General features: G+C 36.0%; 1 protein-coding gene and 1 pseudogene across 5 annotated transcripts; one reads left to right on the top strand and one right to left on the bottom strand.

Moving 5' to 3' along the window:
* The first annotated feature begins 93 nt into the window (after positions 1-93).
* Positions 94-7,064, top strand: LOC306886122 (monocarboxylate transporter 12-like). 4 transcript variants are annotated; one of them, XM_079443007.1, is made up of 9 exons: positions 199-323; positions 966-1,051; positions 1,330-1,461; positions 1,555-1,857; positions 2,241-2,344; positions 3,021-3,164; positions 3,339-4,323; positions 5,334-5,593; positions 5,693-7,005. In XM_079443007.1, the coding sequence occupies exons 4-9, from the start codon at positions 1,589-1,591 to the stop codon at positions 5,827-5,829; spliced, it is 1,899 nt and encodes a 632-aa protein (XP_079299133.1). In that variant the 5' UTR covers positions 199-323; positions 966-1,051; positions 1,330-1,461; positions 1,555-1,588; the 3' UTR covers positions 5,830-7,005. The 4 variants fall into 4 exon arrangements, with proteins under 4 accessions (XP_079299135.1, XP_079299133.1, XP_079299132.1 ...); XM_079443009.1 differs by lacking the exon at positions 1,330-1,461 and having other exon boundaries at positions 94-323; positions 975-1,051; XM_079443006.1 differs by lacking the exon at positions 1,330-1,461 and having other exon boundaries at positions 5,693-7,064.
* A 955-nt stretch (positions 7,065-8,019) lies between these two features.
* Positions 8,020-18,318, bottom strand: LOC306886741 (interferon-induced protein with tetratricopeptide repeats 1-like; annotated as a pseudogene). The gene is made up of 4 exons: positions 18,315-18,318; positions 15,838-16,014; positions 9,957-10,468; positions 8,020-8,450 (listed from the first exon to the last, which is right to left on the bottom strand). The product of its transcript is annotated as an interferon-induced protein with tetratricopeptide repeats 1-like (transcript).
* Between the last annotated feature and the right edge of the window lie 1,518 nt (positions 18,319-19,836).

Genomic DNA, 19,836 nt, shown 5'->3' with positions numbered 1-19,836 from the left:
GGATAGGAGGGGGGACCCCCCCCTTAAAGTCATTAATATGCACACAGGGTGGGGTGAGAGAGAAAACATGGCAAATATCCGACCCAGGACTGCAGTTAACGGTAGTTTAGACGCTGACTTGAAAGCAAGTAAGAGGTCCCCTGCACTTCCACTCGTTGGCTGGTTGTTTTCCGCCTTGTTGATCTGTCCAAGCGAGCACGCCGCGCAGTGATGCAGAGCCATGTGCGCCAATGTGTACCGCCACACTTTGGAGGAGAGCAGCGGTTGTTTTTGTTCCTCGTCTGCTCTAGATTCTGTACACTGGGAAGTATGTTTCATTCAGAGTAAGTTTGATTCTCTTTTACCTCATCAAACGTTCAGTCATGTATTTTCTTTGTTTGTATGTTGTTCAGAAACCTCCCCAAGGGATTTTACACAACTGTTATGACTCTTTCATCTGCTAATTCATAATTATTTGTCTAGATATTGTTTTTATAGACATTTTATGCATTGATCCAGAAAGATGATTTTACATTCACTCTTCTGACCTCTCCTGGTTACAACTATTCAATGATTATTCAACTATTCAGCAGGTTGCAAGTATTCAATACTCCATGTCTGTTTTTGGCTCTATGTTAATGAAGTGTTTATTACTTACAGGATATGCTTAATACATTCCTTTGGTTATTTATATTTATCAGTATTTCTTGTTATTATCACTGTTGACAACAGTTGTGCTGCTTATTTTTGTGGAAACAGTGATACATTTTTTCAGAATTTTTTGGTGAATAGAAAGTTAAAAGGAACTGCATTTATTTAAAATAGAAGTCTTTTGCAACATTGTAATGTCTTTACTGTCACTTTTGATCAATTTGATGCTGAATAAACATTAAAAATCTTACTGACCCAAACATTTGAACAGTAGTCTATTTCAAATGTTTGGGTTTGTAAGATGTTTTTTTTTTTTATGACTCTCATTTTTCAAGTTTCTGAAGATGTACCTTCAGTGAGGCGGTCTGTTGACTGAAAGTCATCGCATACATTCTGGCTGGTTTAACGGACATAGATTGAGGTGAGTCTATACCAATCAAGCCCACCACAAAGTTGTTTTTTCCATGTCTTTGTTCCATGTCTGATAATTTTTGCAATAAAGTAACAGCTTTTGCCCCATGAAGTAGTTTTTGGCCCTCTCACTTGGAATTAATGAAGACACACTGTGTTCCTTGCCTCCCTTTGGACCAGACTAGTGTGTGTGTAGTAACTTGGTCACACTCTGCATCATGGAGTGTTTATGTGGCAGACTCAGACAGGCTCTAATTTCTTTATTTTGCTCTTACTCACTAACCATAGCATTCACACGTTCATGAGGGTGAGCAAATGATGACAAGAATGTTAATTTTCTGGCTGAACTATCCCTTTTATCTCAGAGACATAAGTGATACATTTTAGTATTTAATCAAAAGCACCACAGTGTCATTTGAGGTAAGTTCACAATAAAAATAAGAGATTTTTATTCACACAGACTGATGTAGATTGGACTTTTTAAAAAAATAAAAAAATCTGTTTCTCCTGCAGATTTTGCTTGATGGCATTTAGAAGCTCCTTATAGATGAAAGCAAGTGAAAAACAGCAAGTAAATTCGTCCCAAGTAGAGCCAGAGAGAGCAAAACCAGCTGAAACTGGACAGAAGAGGAAACAAGAGGCTGAAAGGAGTGAGAGAGTGAGGGAGAGGATGAAGAGAGGAAGCATCTTGTCCAGCAGAAGTCTAGAGATGAGTGAAAAAACTCCACATTCTGCGGCCGCTCCTGATGGCGGATGGGGCTGGATGATCGTGGCCGGATGTTTCCTCACCACTGTTTGCACACGTGCAGTCACTAGGTTAGTTTATGACTCCCCCAGGATTTTTTTTTTTCAATTTTCACTTCTTACCTTACCAGGAATTAAGGTGATACCCCCAGTCACTTCAGTTTTTGCAAGTTTAATGTGAGCCTAAATTAAACTAAAAGCTGCATAAATGGCCTTTAAACCAATATTCTTATGTTGTCTTATGTTTTTTAATTCTGAGCCCCTAGCCAAGACTGAATTACTCATGTCCTCTAATATTAAATCATTAAATAAGCAGAAGAACTTCCCCAGGAAAAATACCCAGTTTTAGATGTTGTGCTTAAAAGGAATAAAATGAATGTTTCTCTAAGCAGTAAGCACCAGAAGACCTTTATCATATGCTTTCTCAAATCTGCACTTTCTCATGCTGGTTGCAGGTGTGTTTCCATCTTTTTTGTGGAATTCCAGTCATACTTTTCCAGAGATTATTCTGCAACTGCATGGATACACTCTCTGCTGGACTGCACCACAATGCTGTGTGGTAAGACTCATGCCAAAAATCCCCCAGTGTTCTCTCTGTAGAAAAACTCTCTGACTCAAAGGTGGCAGCTCAAACTGTATAAAACTATATTGATTTTAGGAGAACTTTGTTTAAAAAAAAAAAAGTTTCTGTTGACAGGTTTACAGTGCATAGTCCACTCTAAACCAGATTTATCTTGCTGCTGGCGAGAAAGAGTGTTCACAGAAACACATTTTCATATTTATGTAAGGGCCTTGGTTATGGTATCTGTTTTTCACCATTCTTTTACTTAGTTTAAGCAGTTAGATAACATAGTATTTGTCCAATGTTTGAGATTACATACACATTATTTATTAATAAAGATATCATAAAGATAAACATACTCTTAAAAGCACTGTAGAGGTTAATACGCAGATGTCACCTTAAGGAGCTATTTCCACCGGATCTAAGACTGGTAATCTAACACTAGCTTTTCCAGTGTAATTTAATAGATGTCTTGTTACCACATGAAGCACATTTTTAGGCAGATTTTTATTTTTTTTAATAAATGGTTTTAGAGAGCAGTGTAATATTATAATAATAGAATATTATTTTATTTATTGGTATAGGCTAATATTGTATATTTATCAGTTAATATTCAATATTTTTCATGCTATCCACCACTTTCTCTCCATTCTTGTTCTCATTCTCTTTATAGCTCCATTGGGTAGTTATATAGGGAACCGCTTCTCTTCTCGTATAGCTATCATGATTGGTGGGCTTCTTTCCTCTGCCGGCCTGCTGCTTAGCTCACTGGCCACCAGCGTGGAGTTCCTGTATCTCACATTGGGTGTTCTTACAGGTTTGATTCAGATTTGTACACATACACCAGCATACAAGCTTTTATTTCAACTATAATCATAATTTGGGGAAGCTATTGTAGTCACCTAGCCCTGCAATTATTACATCAATTTGTAACAAACTAGGCAGGTATATCCGTAGTCTTGTATACTAACCTTCCTGATACTCTGCACAGGTGTGGGATTTGCTCTCAGCTACACTCCTGCAATTGCCATGGTGGGTTCTTACTTCAGCGAGAGAAAAGCGCTGGCTTACGGGATCGCCATGTCAGGCAGCGGCATCGGAACCTTCATACTAGCACCCGCTGTCCAACTCCTCATTGAGTTCTTCTCCTGGAGGGGTGCACTGCTCATTCTGGGTGGTTTGGTGTCCCACCTGTGTGTCTGTGGAGCCCTTATGAGGCCTTTGGAAGGCCAAAGCGGGAGACCGAAAGAGATGGACTTGGAGGGTGGCAAAAAGGTTGACTTCCTATATGTGAAACTTGCTGATGCAAGGCACAATATGCAAGTGAGTGCACTGGAACAGAGATCGGTGGAGGTAAAACATACGGATGTGGAAAAGAGAGGGGAAAATGAACATGCTGAGAATAAGCAGAGCGATGGAAAAGAACGGATGGAGTCAAAGCCTTCTGATGCAAAGAAAACACACTCTAATGTGGAAATAAACCTTAGACAGGAAGACTCAGAGGACTCAGAGACTGTGACCAGAAGCACAGATGAATCGGACAAAGAATCAAAGCCAAAGTGCTCAGATACAGACATCTCAGTCCCAGCTTTAGTACAATCAGATGAGTTGCCTTTGGACTGTTTGCCAACCAACCAGGAGGATACAACTATCCCAGAATCAAACACTAACCACAATACTTTGGCACAGTCAAAAGTGGCAAACACAAAATTACTAAAGGAGTCCAGGGACAATGTATGGTCTATCATAAGGAAAACAGTATTGAGAGAATATTCATTCCTGTTGATACCAGACTTCTTATTGCTGTTGGTGTCCTTCCTGTTCCTTGCATATGGTTGCAGTGTGCCATTTGTTTATCTTGTGCCATATTCCCTGAGTGCAGGTGTCAGCCCTCAACAAGCAGCATTACTCATGTCCATACTTGGAGTGTCAGGGATTGTCGGTACTATCACTTTTGGATGGATTGCAGATAGAAAGTAAGAGTTTGTTGTGATTTTATTTTTTTTTATATTTTTTATAATTCTCCCATAAATTACAATATTATAGACATTTAATGGGATAGTTCACCCAAAAATGAAAATTCTGTCATTAATTACTCACACTCTTGTTGTTCCAAACTCTAAGACTATTATCTGTAGAGCACAAATTAAGATATTTTGATTAAATCTGAGCGCGTTCTGACCCTGCATAGACAGCAATGCAACTGAAATGTTCCCAGGCCCAGAAACGTAGTAAGGACATTGTTAAAATAGTCCATGTGACATCAGTGGTTCAACCGTAATTTTACGAAGCTATGAGAATAATTTTTGTGTGCAAAGAAATCAAAAATAATGAAAATATCTTAAATTTGTATTCTGAAGATGAACAAAGGTCTTTCGGGTTTAGCACAACACGAGGGCGAGTAATTAATGACAGAATTTTCACTTTTGGGTGAACTATCCCTTTAAGAGCTACATCTACACTAGACACCTGTTAACTTTATAAAACCTGTGGAGGTAGCCATAAAAAAATGTGATATTGTAATTTGTTTTTAAATTCATATTCATGTCTTCTAATGTAGATGAAGTCTATACATTCAGTACGATTGGGAATCAACCCTATCCGTTTGTTAAGTCTTATGTCACTTTTTCTGGGTCCAAACGCTCGATCAGCAAAAGCAAACAACAAGCGGTACTAATACACACTCACAGTGTGCTCTGTTATCTCCATACTGATATCTTACCTGGCCACACAGTCATTCATATGTTCCGAATCATTAAATATTGGTGTCTGGGACAGCATGAGACTTTAGTCTACACTGTGAGTTTTTAAAAGGTGTGCTATTAATAGTGCTCATACGTGGCTACTGAGATCAAATTCTCCTCGAAACGGAGTAGAGATTTGTGCACTACTTATTCAATGATACTGCACCACTGCTATTGTAATTCTTCACAATTCCTATCTGTCACTCTGTGGTTTGATCTGTATCTATGTGCGTTGTGTTCAGGTGTTTGAGGCCATATAGGGTGGTGAGTTACATGCTGGCTGTGGGGTCAGAAGGGCTGAGTTGTCTCTTTCTGCCTCTGCTGAATGGTTTTTCCCTGCTCGTCCCCTTTTCTCTCATCTACGGCTACTTTGATGGAGCTTACGTGGCTCTTATTCCTGTGGTGACCTCTGACACCGTCAGCTCCACCCACTTGACCTCAGCTCTGGGAGTTGTTTACTTTCTTCACGCCATCCCCTACCTCATCAGCCCACCTATTGGAGGTCAGCAAATTTTCCACTCTCTATTTAACTGAATGATATGTAAATTAAATTAGACAAACTATTTAACTAAATGAGTGTTTAATGAAATCTCTCTCTTAGGTTGGCTAGTGGATCAGACAGACTCCTACACAGCTACATTCTTCCTCAGTGGAGTCACTCTGATCTGCAGTGCTGTGATTCTGGCTGTTGTGAGAGTTATCATCCGTTGCACTAGAGGGAGCGCTTGCTTAAACTGACTCACAACCAGGTACACTGGAGATTTCTAAAGCAGCAGAAAAATACTGCATAAGAAACATGAAAGTGCCCCTCCGGAGTTAAAAAGGTTTATGTGTTCCTGATCTGAAGCTGTCATCAGTCAGATTGATTGCCACAAATACAAGCTCTTTTATAGCATTAGTGATCAAAAGAGCACACTGCTCTACTGCCGAAATACAGGATTCATGCTCCAATTGGTTAAAAGCGAATTAAAGGTGAAATTTCAAATTTCATGAATTTAAAGTGCTGGTGAGTTACTAGTCAAATGCTCTAAATATTTGAATGTGTTCGTTACAAAGGAAACTTGTTTTGTATTTGATACTTATTTGTTATTTTAATGTTTCTCTCTCAGCTGATATCAGATTGGCTAGTCAGAGAAATGAACAGATGTGCTTTGCCCAATAGTTGCATGTACACTGCTTCATTCACAGCTCTGTGTTTTTATAATGTACTCTACCATTCAGAAGTTTGGGGTCTTTAAGATTTTAATGATTTAAAAAAAAGGATCTTATGCTCATCCAGGCTGCATTTATTTGATCAAAATACAATAAAAAAGCAATATTATGACAAATATTGACATATTACATTTGAATTTTTATTTTAATATATTGTAAAATGTAATTTATTCTGGTGATGGAATAATTTGCTGAATAAAATAATTTCCTTTAAAAAAAAAAATCTTGACCCCAATCTTTTGAGAAGAAGTGTATACGGCTACATACACCACTGTTAACCTCACTGTCCTAAAAACATTCCAATCAAATCAATGCCGTCCTTTGTCATAAATATACATTTTTGATGTTAAATCTTTTGAATTGTACGTTTTTAAATATTAAGTATGCATCAATCTACAAAGCTTTCTTTGGACTTGGATATTCTGTGCAAGCCATTCAGAGAATGCTTTGGTGAATAGACTTTATGGATGCAAAAAAATGGCTACATGTCAGGGAAACAAGAATAATATGAGATGCTATATGTAAACGGGATCAGATAACCTGTATTTCATATAAAGGTCATGGACAGTATTCTCCCTTCGAAAAAAAAAAAATAGGTATTCGACAAGAAGAGAAACAAATGACATGTAGTCTCTTGATTTAAACTTTTAGAAAGTACATCAAATACATCGTGACTCTGAACAATACACATTTATTTGTATGTGACCTTGTTTTGTGCTGGAACAGTGTTACAATAGATCATTTTCAGTTTGTCACAATCTATCTTCAGTCTCTCCGTTGGCATGTTCTTTGGAAAATGTGAAAAGAAATCTATTGTTTGAAAATCACTCATCTGTGAGAAAATATTTTTAATTTGCATATTACTGCACACAGAAAACACAAAGTTTCAAAATCAGCAAAGCAGGCAGATCTGATCAATTAAAAATGAGAAATCAGTTTTTTTATAATAAATGTTATTCTATTTGAAACAGCAGCACATGTAAGCATCTGTATATCCACATTTCAGAAATGAAGATCTCAAAGCAAAGCAGTTATAAAAGTGTTTTAGTTATAATTAAATGCAATAAGCATATGATCCAGCTCCAAGAAGTAGTTTTCTGTTGTTGTTTTTTTAAACATCAATGGAACTGGTGCTGGAAGTTACAGTACATCCATTAATACAACAAAATATAGCATTGAATTCTAATATAGACTAGCTGTCCTAATCCATTTTTAAGTCTTTTTTTTTCATCACCACCATTTCTTCATTACGTTTCCTGCATTGAGTGAAATGTTAAGACAACATCATCCATAATGATTTTTTAAAGGGTTATTGTATGATGTTGGGACAGTGTTTATAACTTATCTGTAGCATTAGAGTACATTTTAAGTCTCCATTCCTTCAAGAAAATGCTAAATTTCCCAACAGTGAGGGTCTCTTCCCCTTTTTATACTCTTTCGTTTACAATCTGTCAATTCTGGGATTTCCGCTGCTTTCATGTAATAGAAGACTGAATCTCTGGACTGTCTAGAATGATGTAGATGGCAGGCATAACTATAATATAAACGCTGTTGTCCATTAAGAGAGAGATCCTCTTTCTTTGGCAGGAGCTGCTGGTAAATCTACACCGCTCTCTGTGTTGTGTGCATAACAGTGCAGTGATGCAAGGGCTAACTTTACTTTGAGACAATCAGGATAATGTCTGACAACCTCCTCAAACAGCTCAAAGTCTCCCTTTCCTCACTGTCATCTTGCATCAAGAAAACCTTCCATTTGAATAAATTAGCTACTCTCGCTAAAATATTCTCGAACCCTTTCTTCTTCTTGAAAACCTCTCTATGTGGAATCTTTTCTGTAATACTGAAAAATACCTGGCAATCCCTCCAAGTTTTTGTTTTCAATGGTTCTCTCTAGTAAAATTTGTATTTCGTCATCATTCTTTTTTGCTTGCACCTCAGACTTTGTCAGTATATAAAGGGACTGAAGGAACAAATCATTTGGGTCTATCGCTATTGCCTTTTTCAACTGCTCTAGAATTTCAGCATTCAGCTCTGGAGTGAATTCAGATTTTCTGTAACCCTTGCTCATTGCTTTGGCAAGACCTTTGTGCCATTCCTTCCTTTCTGGTTCTGCTATCTTAAAAAGCCATCTTAAAATAATCAATCACCTGGCCATTCTTGGACTTGTTGTGTCCGACTGTATTTCTGATTGGTTGTTCAGACGGTTGAGGAGATTTGCATATTCACCATATTATAATGAATATTTGTGCTAGTGTTTACAAAGTCAATTTGCCTTTTAAAAAGTATTTTGTTGGTTCCACCTGTTTTTGCTGTTAGATATCTTCATCAGGCAATTTCAGATTCAGTGTGTATTCAAAATCAATTTGCCATTCAAAAAATAGGAGAGGAAGTCATTATAAGCAATAAAGATTTATTATGTCATTTTTCTTAAGTTCCATTCAACAAGTGATTTTTTTATGGGATGGAAAATTACTGCAGAGTTTATGTCCTTAAATAAAGACTTAAGAAATGTCCACTTGTCATTCTGGAAATTAATTATACAGACTTATATTTATTTGTTTTTTTTGTATTGTCCTGGGTTAAATGTTCTTACATTGACATTCTTTTAAAATAGAACACATTGTCATTAAACAGGTAAAGACCTCCACAGAGGTAAAAAGAGAGAATTATTAAATACAGATTTTTACAACAAGTTCAACAAGTTCTAATTTTCTGGCAGAGCACACTTTCTCCATTATAGTTTGTCCATCAGGTAAAACAGAGAACATCGTCCCTAGTGATTTTTGAGGGTTGTTGCATTAAAGCACATTTTAATCGTCAATATGAATTCTTTCCAGAAAAGTCCAAATTTCCTCACAGCGAGGATTTTTGCCATTCTTCCCAATTTTTTTAAGAATCTTAATACTCTTCTGTTTGTCCACCGTATTAGCTGGGATTTCTGCCACTCTCATGTGAAGGCTGATTGAATCTTCTAACCATCCGCAGCTGTATTGATGGCAGGCATAACAATAGTAAATATACTGTTGGCTGTAGGGAGGGAAATCATCTTTCTCTGACAGGAGCTGCTGGTAAATCTCATCTGCTTTCTCACGGTTGCCTGCGTAATTGTGCAATGATGCAAGGGCTACCTTTTCTCTGAGTGAGTCAGGATAATGTCTGACAACCTCCTCATACAGCTCAGTGGATTCACTAGCCAATTTCCTCCTTTCCTCGTTGTCTTCCTTCATATTGTAAACCTTCCATTTGTAGCAAATTGCCAGACATTTCAACACTTTCTTTGAGGTGGGGAACTTTTCTCGAGCTCTCTCTGCTGCATCAATAGCTTTATCTACAGAAATGGTTCTAAAATACCTGAAAATAGTACCCAAACACACCAGGTCTTCAGATTTAAGAGCTTTCTCTAGTAAATCTTGCATCGGTCTCTCGTTGTTTTCGTGAAGCCAATCAGACTGTTTTTCTAAATAAAGAGCGTGAAATAACAAATTGTTTGGTTCTTTGTCATGTGTAATTTTCAGCTGCTTTAGAGTCGCTGCCTTAAGTTCTGGAGCGCTATCATAAGATGTATATGTTTTGCTCATGGCTATGGCAAGACCTTTGTGCCATTCATTCCTTGCAGGTTCTCCTTTAATAGACATGTTTAAGTAATAAAATGCCTGTCGCTTCATGGATTTGTTGAACTTCAACAGCGTCCAGCCCTTTTCTCCACTGACTTCAGGGTGTAGAGCACATCCAGGTGGAGCAGGATGCATTTGCTGAAGGCTCTTCACCTCTTCTAGGTATTCTTTGCTCTCATCCATCTTTCCCATATGGAAGTAGACCCAAGCCAGGTTAGCCTTGTTAACTTGCAGCCGTACTCCAGCTTTTTCTGTTCCTTGGTCCTGCTTCACACTTTCTGCTTTGTGCAGGTACATCAGCGCCTCTGTGCTGGAGCCAAGAGTCTGTTGGATGTAGCCCAGGAGGTTATAATAGTGAATCAGCCAAGTGCATCTTTCCTGGTTCACATCATTCAAGTTACTCAGTAACTCCTTGAGTTCATTTTTACTGCTTCCCAGATCCCAGGTGAAGTGGCACTCCAGCTTGTGAAGGTGTTGTTTCAGGCTGGAGTTACAGAACCATTTAGAAAAAAAAGATGCTGTGTTTTTGTTTGCATAAAAATATAGAATATCTAGCAGGCATTGAACAGATCATCAACATTTTTAATAACCTTCAAATTTTCTACACAATCCCACATACAGTCTAAAAATCTGTCATGCATTTTTGCATATTTGAATGGTAAACAACTTACTCCATAATAATGGTCAGTGGTGGTCCGTTTTGAGAGATGTTTCTTCTAGCAGTGTCGATTTGTTCTTAATGTGAGTCACTGAGAGATGATGCTGTATATATATAATGATCAAGCTCATAAAACCACTTTCTTATCTACCTGAACAAAGTCATTAAACACGTCAGCCCAGGATTCTTCCGGCTTAGGTTTCGTTTGTTGAATAAAGTGTATTTTACCTATTGACAGTGATAAAGTTTAAAGCCTATAACACAACATGTCCATGATTCACTGTACTTTGTACTCTGTGGTCCAGAGTCATGCTGATAATATTATGTGGGCAAGACCAACTGTCTTGCTCTTCTGGCTGGCCATTAAAAAGTTTGAAGTGATTTGCATATTTACCATATTATATAAAAAAATTTAATACTTATAACAATGCACTATATATATATATATATATGTATATATACTGTATATACAGTGTATATGTGTATATATATATATATATATATATATATATAATATATATATATTATATATATATACAGTGCCCTCCAAAAGTATTGGAACGGTAAGGCCAATTCCTTTATTTTTGCTGTAGACTGAAAACATTTGGGTTTCACATCAAAAGATGAATATGAGATGAGAGATTAACATTTCAGCTTTTATTTACGTGTTTTCATCTGGATCTGATACACAACTCAGATGATAGCACCTTTTGTTTGAACCCACCCATTGTTACCAAAAGTATTGGAACAGATAGAATTAACATAGATTAAAGTGAAAAAGACTTAATATTTAGTTGCAAATCCTTTGCTTTCAATAACTGCATCAAGCCTGTGACCCATTGACATCACCAAACTTTTGCATTCTTCTTTTGTGATGCTTTTCCAGGCTTTCACCGCAGACTCTTTCAGTTTTGGGGGGTTACACCCTTCAGTCTCTTCTTTAGCAGGTAAAATGCATGCATGTCTGAGTCAAGATCTCCATTTCCTGTGTAAGATATCAGAGACCGAATCAGACGAATTTAAGATGCATCAGAACATTGAAACCTGAGGAGCTGGAATGCAGAGAGGCCTCAAAGCTGTAACAGGACAATGCCATAAATCGGATTCCTGGCTCCTAACTAGCAAGCCTCTTTCACAAAACAGCTTGCAACATTGAGACAAAAGAACACATTGATAATTCCAATTCAAGAAGGAGACTGTCAAATTTGTTGCAAGTAATCAAGACTGATGTTCACATGTAAACCTGTGATAGAAAATCACGAGCTACAGACTCTCTTGGGCAGGTCTCCACACATAGAAGACAGACCAAACCAAAATTCCTTTGTCTAAAAGAACATGCCTTCATTCTCCATAGAAATACATAAAAGACTTTCATTTTCAATTTTTAATGAAACTAATCATTTCGATGCATAACTGCGTATTATGTATGTAACACATTTGAATTTCCTTGTTTTAATCACTCATTGTGTATGTAGTGGTAATAGCTGAAGGATTAATATTTATGATTGGTATGTATGAGTTTGAAAATGCTTTAAATGTTTCTTCCAATCAATTCTTTGCCAAATACATCATAGTCTTGTTATAGAAATCATGTTCAAAAAGTATACTTTGCAAGAGCCTGTAAAGTTCGGACCTCTGACTGAACAGATAACAACGATTTCTTAGTGGGGTGGAGAAACAAAGCAATACCCCAAGCAAGGACAGTATCTAATTGGTCAAGACGTCCAGATGGGACGGTCTGAAAGCTGAGTTTAAAAACTCAGGACACCATCAAACTTCTTCTTAGTCCCTCTTACTTTTCTTCGTAAAAATGCTCTCTTAGTCACTCTTACTCTCTTGGTCGCCCTTCTTCTCTTTTGCCACTGCGTGCTGCTCTTTGAGCGTGCTCTGGCCCACGTGCCAGCTGCTACCATAATGAGAAGAAAGCCACCTAGTCTCATTACCTCCTTTTATTTTTATTCTTTTACTTTAGTTTATTTTCTTAGAAAGTGAAGTGGCACTCCAGCCTCTTGAGGTTGTTTTTCAGTCTGGAACTGGAGTTACAGAGAAAAAGAAATTAGTCTTACAAGGATATTCACTGCTGACATAACATTTGGATCAGAGGACATTGAGAATGAAATTGATTCGAATGTTGTACAATTAAAACAAATCCTCAATTAAAGAGAAGGAGTCATGGTGAGTAATCTAGTGATGGTAAGTAATCTTAAAAATAAAAGTATTCGGTCTAGAAATACCAGCATAAATAATGATTTAAATGAAAAAAATAAGGCAATATTTTATGGTATCATTGATTCTTAAAATATCCACATTATTAGACCAGCAGTGATCTTGTTTGGTGAATGTGTTTCTCCAGCAGTAGTGATCTGCTCTCTTATGTATTTATAATTACAATGTTATCTCCAAAACAATGCCATTTAACACATGAGGTCAGGATCCTGCAAGGTTTTGTTTTCGTGCAATGAATATGTGCAATGTCCACAGAACATTTCAGGGTAATTACATGCAATATATATGACTAAGGATGAAGATATTTATGACATGCATTGTTATTATTATAGATATGGTGTATAGTTATTCTGGTGCAACTTTACACAGTCAACAAGGTACATGGAAGGAGAAGTCAAAAGCATTTAAAAACAAAACCAGCAATACTTTTGTAGTGGAGAAATCAAACTATTCAGAGAATGGAACTGAAAAAAATAGGCTACTATTTATTTTGCCAACACTTTTCAGCACACAGATCTTCATTTGCTAATAAATCAATTTTATAAAAAAAAAAAAACTTTTGTTCTCATTATAGGACAGAAGGTTAATGAGATCTACTATATGTGTAAACACCATCGATATTAGCCTATCAGAAATCTGTTATAACACTACAGTTGTAAAATTGTAAAATGGTTTTGCACTATATGCTGGATTAATTAGGAGAACTTGAAGCAATTTGGTTGAGTTTGAGCCATTGTGACATTTAAAGGCTTGACCACATTTGTTACAAAATAATTTTAATTTGTACAGCAAATGTCCTCTGCAAACATGGCTGCAATTATTTGAAACGTCATCTTTTATCGTTTCAAGTGAAGTGACCCAGCACTTCCAGATGGCATTGTTAACAACAATACAATTCATTCTGAAAACCTACTTACGATGAACAGGATACAATTTTAAACAAACAAACTTTGACAAAAAGTAGTCTTTAATAATACCTAAATATGTATCCAAATGCAAAACCTAATAATACATACAGATAATTATGACTGAAATCTGTTTCCAGCAACTAGGGTATACACAGCCATGGATATATAGGGCTATACCGCCATCCAATGGTTACACAACGGTATTACAGATGATAAATGGTGCATCATTTTGATGTATTTATTACTAAGTTAAAATTACTAATACATATAAAATTAAATAATTATATTGTGTATTTATTTGTTTGAAATATTCTAAGTTTGGAATGTGTCATGGGAGTTCAAAGCAGCTGGTATTGTTAGACTATAATACATCTTTCTCAATTTCCAGAAGCGGAGCAACTTTTCCATAAACAAACTTCTGATGCTGACCCAGACGATGCAGTGATCGTACCAGAGATCCCTTGGCCTCGTCAGACAAGAATCCTATTTTGTTCAGACACATCACCTTTGAATGACTGGGATCTTGATCTTCAAGATCCCAGTCATTCAATCCCATATTATGCAAATATTTAAATTTCTTTGGAGCTCTAGATTAAAACAAACACAGTTCACACGCACACAAGAGGTTGCACTTTATTCTTATTAGTCTATGCTGATCTTGAATTAGCAAACCAACAGCATATGATTGTTAAGGGGATAATTCACCCAAAAATAAAACTTTTACTCACCCTCATGCTGTCCCAAATGCATATTACTTTCTTTCTACTGGACAGGTAAACACAAATTAAGATTTTTAGGCAAATAATCCATCTCTGCGAGTCCTAAAGATGCTTTAAAAACCACACACAGTGACCGTGACAGTAATCCATCTGATCTTAGTGGTTAAATCAATATCTTTTGAAGTAAAACAACAGATAAGAAAAACACTAATAATTTAAACGTTTGACTATTAACAATCGCTTCTGTTCAGATGTCATACGTGCATGGGTTGCAGTCCACTTGTGTCATTTGGATTCTCAGAGATGGATTATTTTCTTAAAAATCTTTGTGTTTATGTCGTGAAAGAAAGTCATAAACATCTGGAATGGCATAAATGTGAGTAAATAATTAGAGAATTTAAATTGTTTTGGATGGACTATCCCCATAAAGACTGATATTGCACTCCATTACATAACATACTCATTCACTGTTTTGTAACTTATACTGTAACAGGAACTGTTGAAAGGATCATTGCTGTGTTTAAAACATGAATTTTAAACATATTCTGTATATTATGTTCTTGTGCATTTTGTGCAGTAATGTAAATTATGAGAATCCAGTGCATTACATGTATACTATGCAGTTAGTGTTTTGTGGATTCTGCTCTTTCCTGTCACAACATAATAGCATCCAAGACTTTCACTTTGATACTTGTGTATATGCTATAGTGACAATAATGTACATTTATTTTAATTATATTTCATTTACATTCATTCAACAGGTTTATAAAAGTCACTTGAAAGAATTGATGATTGTTAAAAATGTATTTCCAATTTTAAATGTTAGATGATAATGTTAACTTAATAAAATAACTAAAAATGATCAGCATGATAAAAACAATTGGCAACAAGAACGTTCTTTTGTGTGGAATATGTAATGAAATGAGCTCGATTGCCTGGCTGGAGTGAGACTTTCTTGACGTCTGAATAGGCCTATATGACACATATATATGATAGCATCTTTCAGGTGGAGGTATACTGAGAGAAAAGGACATTTGACACCAAAATAAAACTGAATGACTTGAATTGTTTGACTTTGTTTACAGAACAGTCTAAAATGACCTATTTTTGATTATTATGCTGCCAGCTGTCAATGACCCAATCTATAGTAAACAATTAATATCTATAATTTTAGTTTTGACTGATCAACATCATTTAGACAGGTAAAGAAATTCAAATTCTGCTATTGGTATTTTCAGCCTGTTTTCACAATATAAGTTATAATTTTGCTTTTTTAGTTCACAACTCTCATTCAGTGTATGGCTGAGCTATTGCTTCTTTCTTAATAATTTTCTGAATCTCATCTGCTGTTCTTCTTTTGTTCATGTCATGAAGAGTTTTGATGAGAGCTGGGTAGGCTCCATGTAAACCTTGTCTCTGGTACCAAGCTTCCAGAAGTGCGTAGGTCTGTTCTTTCACATCGAGGTGATTAAGCTCATGTTCCTCAATATCAGTTTTACTCATGCCGCTCCGCTGGGCAACACGTTTCATTGTTTTCCAGCCCAGAACATCAACAATTTTTGATAGGTGAGGGTTCAGGTCTAAATCTACACAGAAAAAGAAGACAGCACTGATTTAAGCTTATTATCCTGCTATTATTTGAACTGTGATCTAATGTCAAATTTTCTCCAGAAACATTCCATAGGGGATCAAATTAGGCATGCATTTATTTTAATGGTTATTTACCAACAAATAACTGGGTAAAAATGAGCTAATATTACTTTTTACATTATTGGTAATACAATTAATTCTGAAAACCTACTTACGGATGTACAGGATGTAATTTAATATTATTTGACTTAAAATTGTAAGTAAATAAAGTCAGGTTGGAGAGACAAATATACAGAGAGAAAAATAAGCTAAAATGAGCTAATATTACTCTACATTATTGGTAATCAAAATTATTTATTATTTATAAATTAATTAATGAATGAACTGAACATGAATTTAACAAAAAAAAAAAGACCATTTCAAGGGAGGACACTGATATTTGATGTATTTTTTAAAAAAAACCATGCAAACATATCAAATAGTTCTCACTACCAAACATACCATTCAGGTGAAGAAGGCCTTCCTATATGGGAAAATACAAGCATATTCATCAGTCACAAAAGTTTTGAACATGCAAATAAAAAAATGAACATGCAGTTCCAGTGTACATCCAGTGTAATCAAGAAACCGGTTTTACTGACTAGATGCGCATGATAATCGAATTCGATTAATTGCACAGCCCTAACATTCATGTGCAAACAGAGGTTATTCGGTTGAGTTTGAGTTGAGTTTGTTCTTCATAAATCAGTGGAATCAAATTAATTTGATTGTATGCAAATAATTGTCCATACTTGGACAAACATACCCCAAATTATGAGAACATGGACCAGGTGTACTGCTTATTTTAGTGATAAGTAACTGTTAATTTGTGGTGTAGCGATCACAAAACTCTTAGTTTATAATAAATAATAAAATTCAAACTTTATTAAAGACAAGTACACTCTTAAAAAATGCTGGGTTAAATACAACCCGGCGATTGGGTTATTTAGACCTGCGGTTGTGATACTGCTCAGAAGGTTGGGTTAAACAACCCAGCATGTGTTCTGTCCAATATTTACCCAGCACTTGGTTGTATTTAACCCAGCATTTTATAGAGTGTACACTAATACAAGTGAAGTGATACTAAAATAAGAATAAATGAAGACATCAGATGCAAAAACCATCTGAAATATTTCTAAAAACATTTTTATCAGGCTCTTATGTTTATGTTCAGTTATTTCACTGTAATGGCAATGAACAGGACCTATATTTGCCTGATAAAAATTATAATTGTTTAAAAGAATTTCAGATGGACAGATTTTTACATTTGTGATTAAATGAGGCATTTCATTTTTGTGAACTATGCCTTTAAATGTTGCCCTGTGCCCTTGTTTACACAGAAATCATTTGTTTATGATAGAATATTATATCCAATACCATTATTGTATTTCCTGAAAAAAAAATTTAAATGGAGATGACTGCTTATTTATTGCAAGGGCTTAAATATGGAATTTAATCTAACTTTGCTCTTTGTGTTTTACAGGAAGCTTGAAAAAAATCTCTTACAAAGCAAATTACCAGAAAAGAGGCAGAAAAGTCAAAGTGGTTAATCGGTGACGGGAGGAAACTGTTCTGCGAAGTCACGTAGTGGAGAGCAAGATGGATAAGTCTTAAGATAGTCTTGATTTTTAAATGGAAATATAATCTTTAAAAAGACAAGAAACATCTGTTTTAACTGAAAAAGTGGCACAGTGGTTGATAATTTGTTGTCTTTTCAAAGGGCCGTTGTGAGAGCGAGGACAGAGGAGTGAGGAGCTGCACTGTTGCACATTTTACAGTTTTCAGATATGAATATACAAACGATACAAGTTATGCCAAATAATGTTTGTCAGGAGCTTCACTTTAACTTTAAGATACTTATGTTTTGTAAAGTTGTAAATATACAAGTTTTAATGGTCATGTTCAAATTATTCCAACGAAACCTTGCTTAAAGCATTCAGAATAAAAGTTATATAGGTTTTCAGGAAGCTTAAAAATATTTGTATTTTTTTTTATAGATACTTGTGTTTTATAAAGTTGTAAATGTACAAGTTATGATAGTTTAAATTATTCTCAATAAACTTTGCTTAAAAGCATGAACTACTGTACTGGTTTCTGTTTATTGAATACCTTTAGCATTTTAGTGGATTTAATGTAATGTTTGTGTTTAGGGGTTTACTGTAAAATAAGGTAACCCAAGCAGACAAATATGTTAGTATGTGAATACCTGTTATGGCCCATAAGAGATCATAAGACCTAGCTGGGTCCCATCACTAACCCATGTAGGCAGACTCATGTAGGCACCAAATGGGAGCTACTTGGTTAACCCATATCGGCCCTATATGGAGCCCATCAAGGGCCCATCATCAGCCCATCTGGGTTAACCCATGTAGGGCCACCATGGAAACTGAGGACAAAATTAGCTGGGTCCCAGTTGGTTAGCCCAGGTGGGCCCCAGATATCGGCCCAATTGCAACCCCAATGGGCCCCACATGGATGTGTTGGCTGGGGTGTGTTGTTGAATTTAGTGGTTTACATTCAAATTTCCCTGTTTGTAAATTACAGTTTTATACTGTAATTTACAAACAATTACAGTGTTTACAGTTTTTCTGTGTTTTTTACAAAATTATTCTGGCAACCACAGCTGCCAGAATTATTTTGTAAAAACTACAGAATTGTTTTTACAGTGTAGACCTCCACGAGTGCGTGATTTGCTAAAAACGGTGTGATGTAAATAAAAATTTGCCATTTTATCAAACAATAGTTACTTAAGATACCTTCCTGAGGCTTTGTACCACCTATTGCAATGGAACTGGTCATGTGATTTACATCAATTGTTCAATAAAATTCCAGCTACAATACAATTTATTGCTATTTCTCATTCTCTTCCATTACACTGTGAACCCAGGACATGCCAGGGCAATGCATGCCATTTCATAACAGTTTCTAGAAACACCTTGTTCTCCAAAAACAGGATCTTGATACAAGTGGAACTTTTTTTAAGTGCCTGTACTATAAATGACTCACTATGTCAAAGTTAAAGCACCAGTGAACTAATATGTGCAATGATTGATTTAGGTTTGATTTAAATTTCAAATTGACATCTGCAGGTTACACAAAAGCAGTTTTAGAGAATATTAGCTTGTGTTCAATACTAAAATTACACTGAAGTATAATGTGAGGTACTGTGACTTTCTATAAAACAATCCACCTTCCTTTAAACCTGTATAGCAGACAAAATTTTGGGTACCTTCCTTGTAGCTACTACCAACATTTTTCAGCATGACCTTTTGTCTGCTGTGGTCGTTCTATACGCAGAAACTGCACGCGAGTGAGCGCACGCTCTCTGTTTGGGTGTTATCACAATGTTTTTTTATGAAACACACAGGAAGGTGACATTTATCAGGTACAGGTGAGGTACCCGATAAATGTCAGGTATGAAAGGTGAAAGGTGAAAAATACGTTTCTTAGTAGCCAGGAAGTCTGATTTTGAGACACTGTGTGCTGATGTTCTTATGTAACACTGCGGCCACACATTCTTTCACAGACTGACTCTCAAGTGTGTGACCTAGTTTCTGTCGTTTTCTTATTGGTTGAGCTTCCTGCTGTGAATTATGGGATGTTTTACTTCTGCTTTGTTACTGACAGATGGCACCAGAGGACAATATAGACGCACTTCTCACTGATAAATATCACTGAGGCTCATACCCTGCTATGAACATATGAAAATTATACCTTTAAAGTATGGTGTACACAGTTTTTGGTTCTGTGGTTCCATTAAGAACTTTTAACATCCATGA

Source organism: Barbus barbus (assembly GCF_936440315.1).
Source record: "Barbus barbus genome assembly, chromosome: 20".
NCBI classification, from domain to species: domain Eukaryota; kingdom Metazoa; phylum Chordata; class Actinopteri; order Cypriniformes; family Cyprinidae; genus Barbus; species Barbus barbus.
Note: the sequence above shows the minus strand (reverse complement) of the source record. Positions and strands in the feature narration are given on the sequence as shown.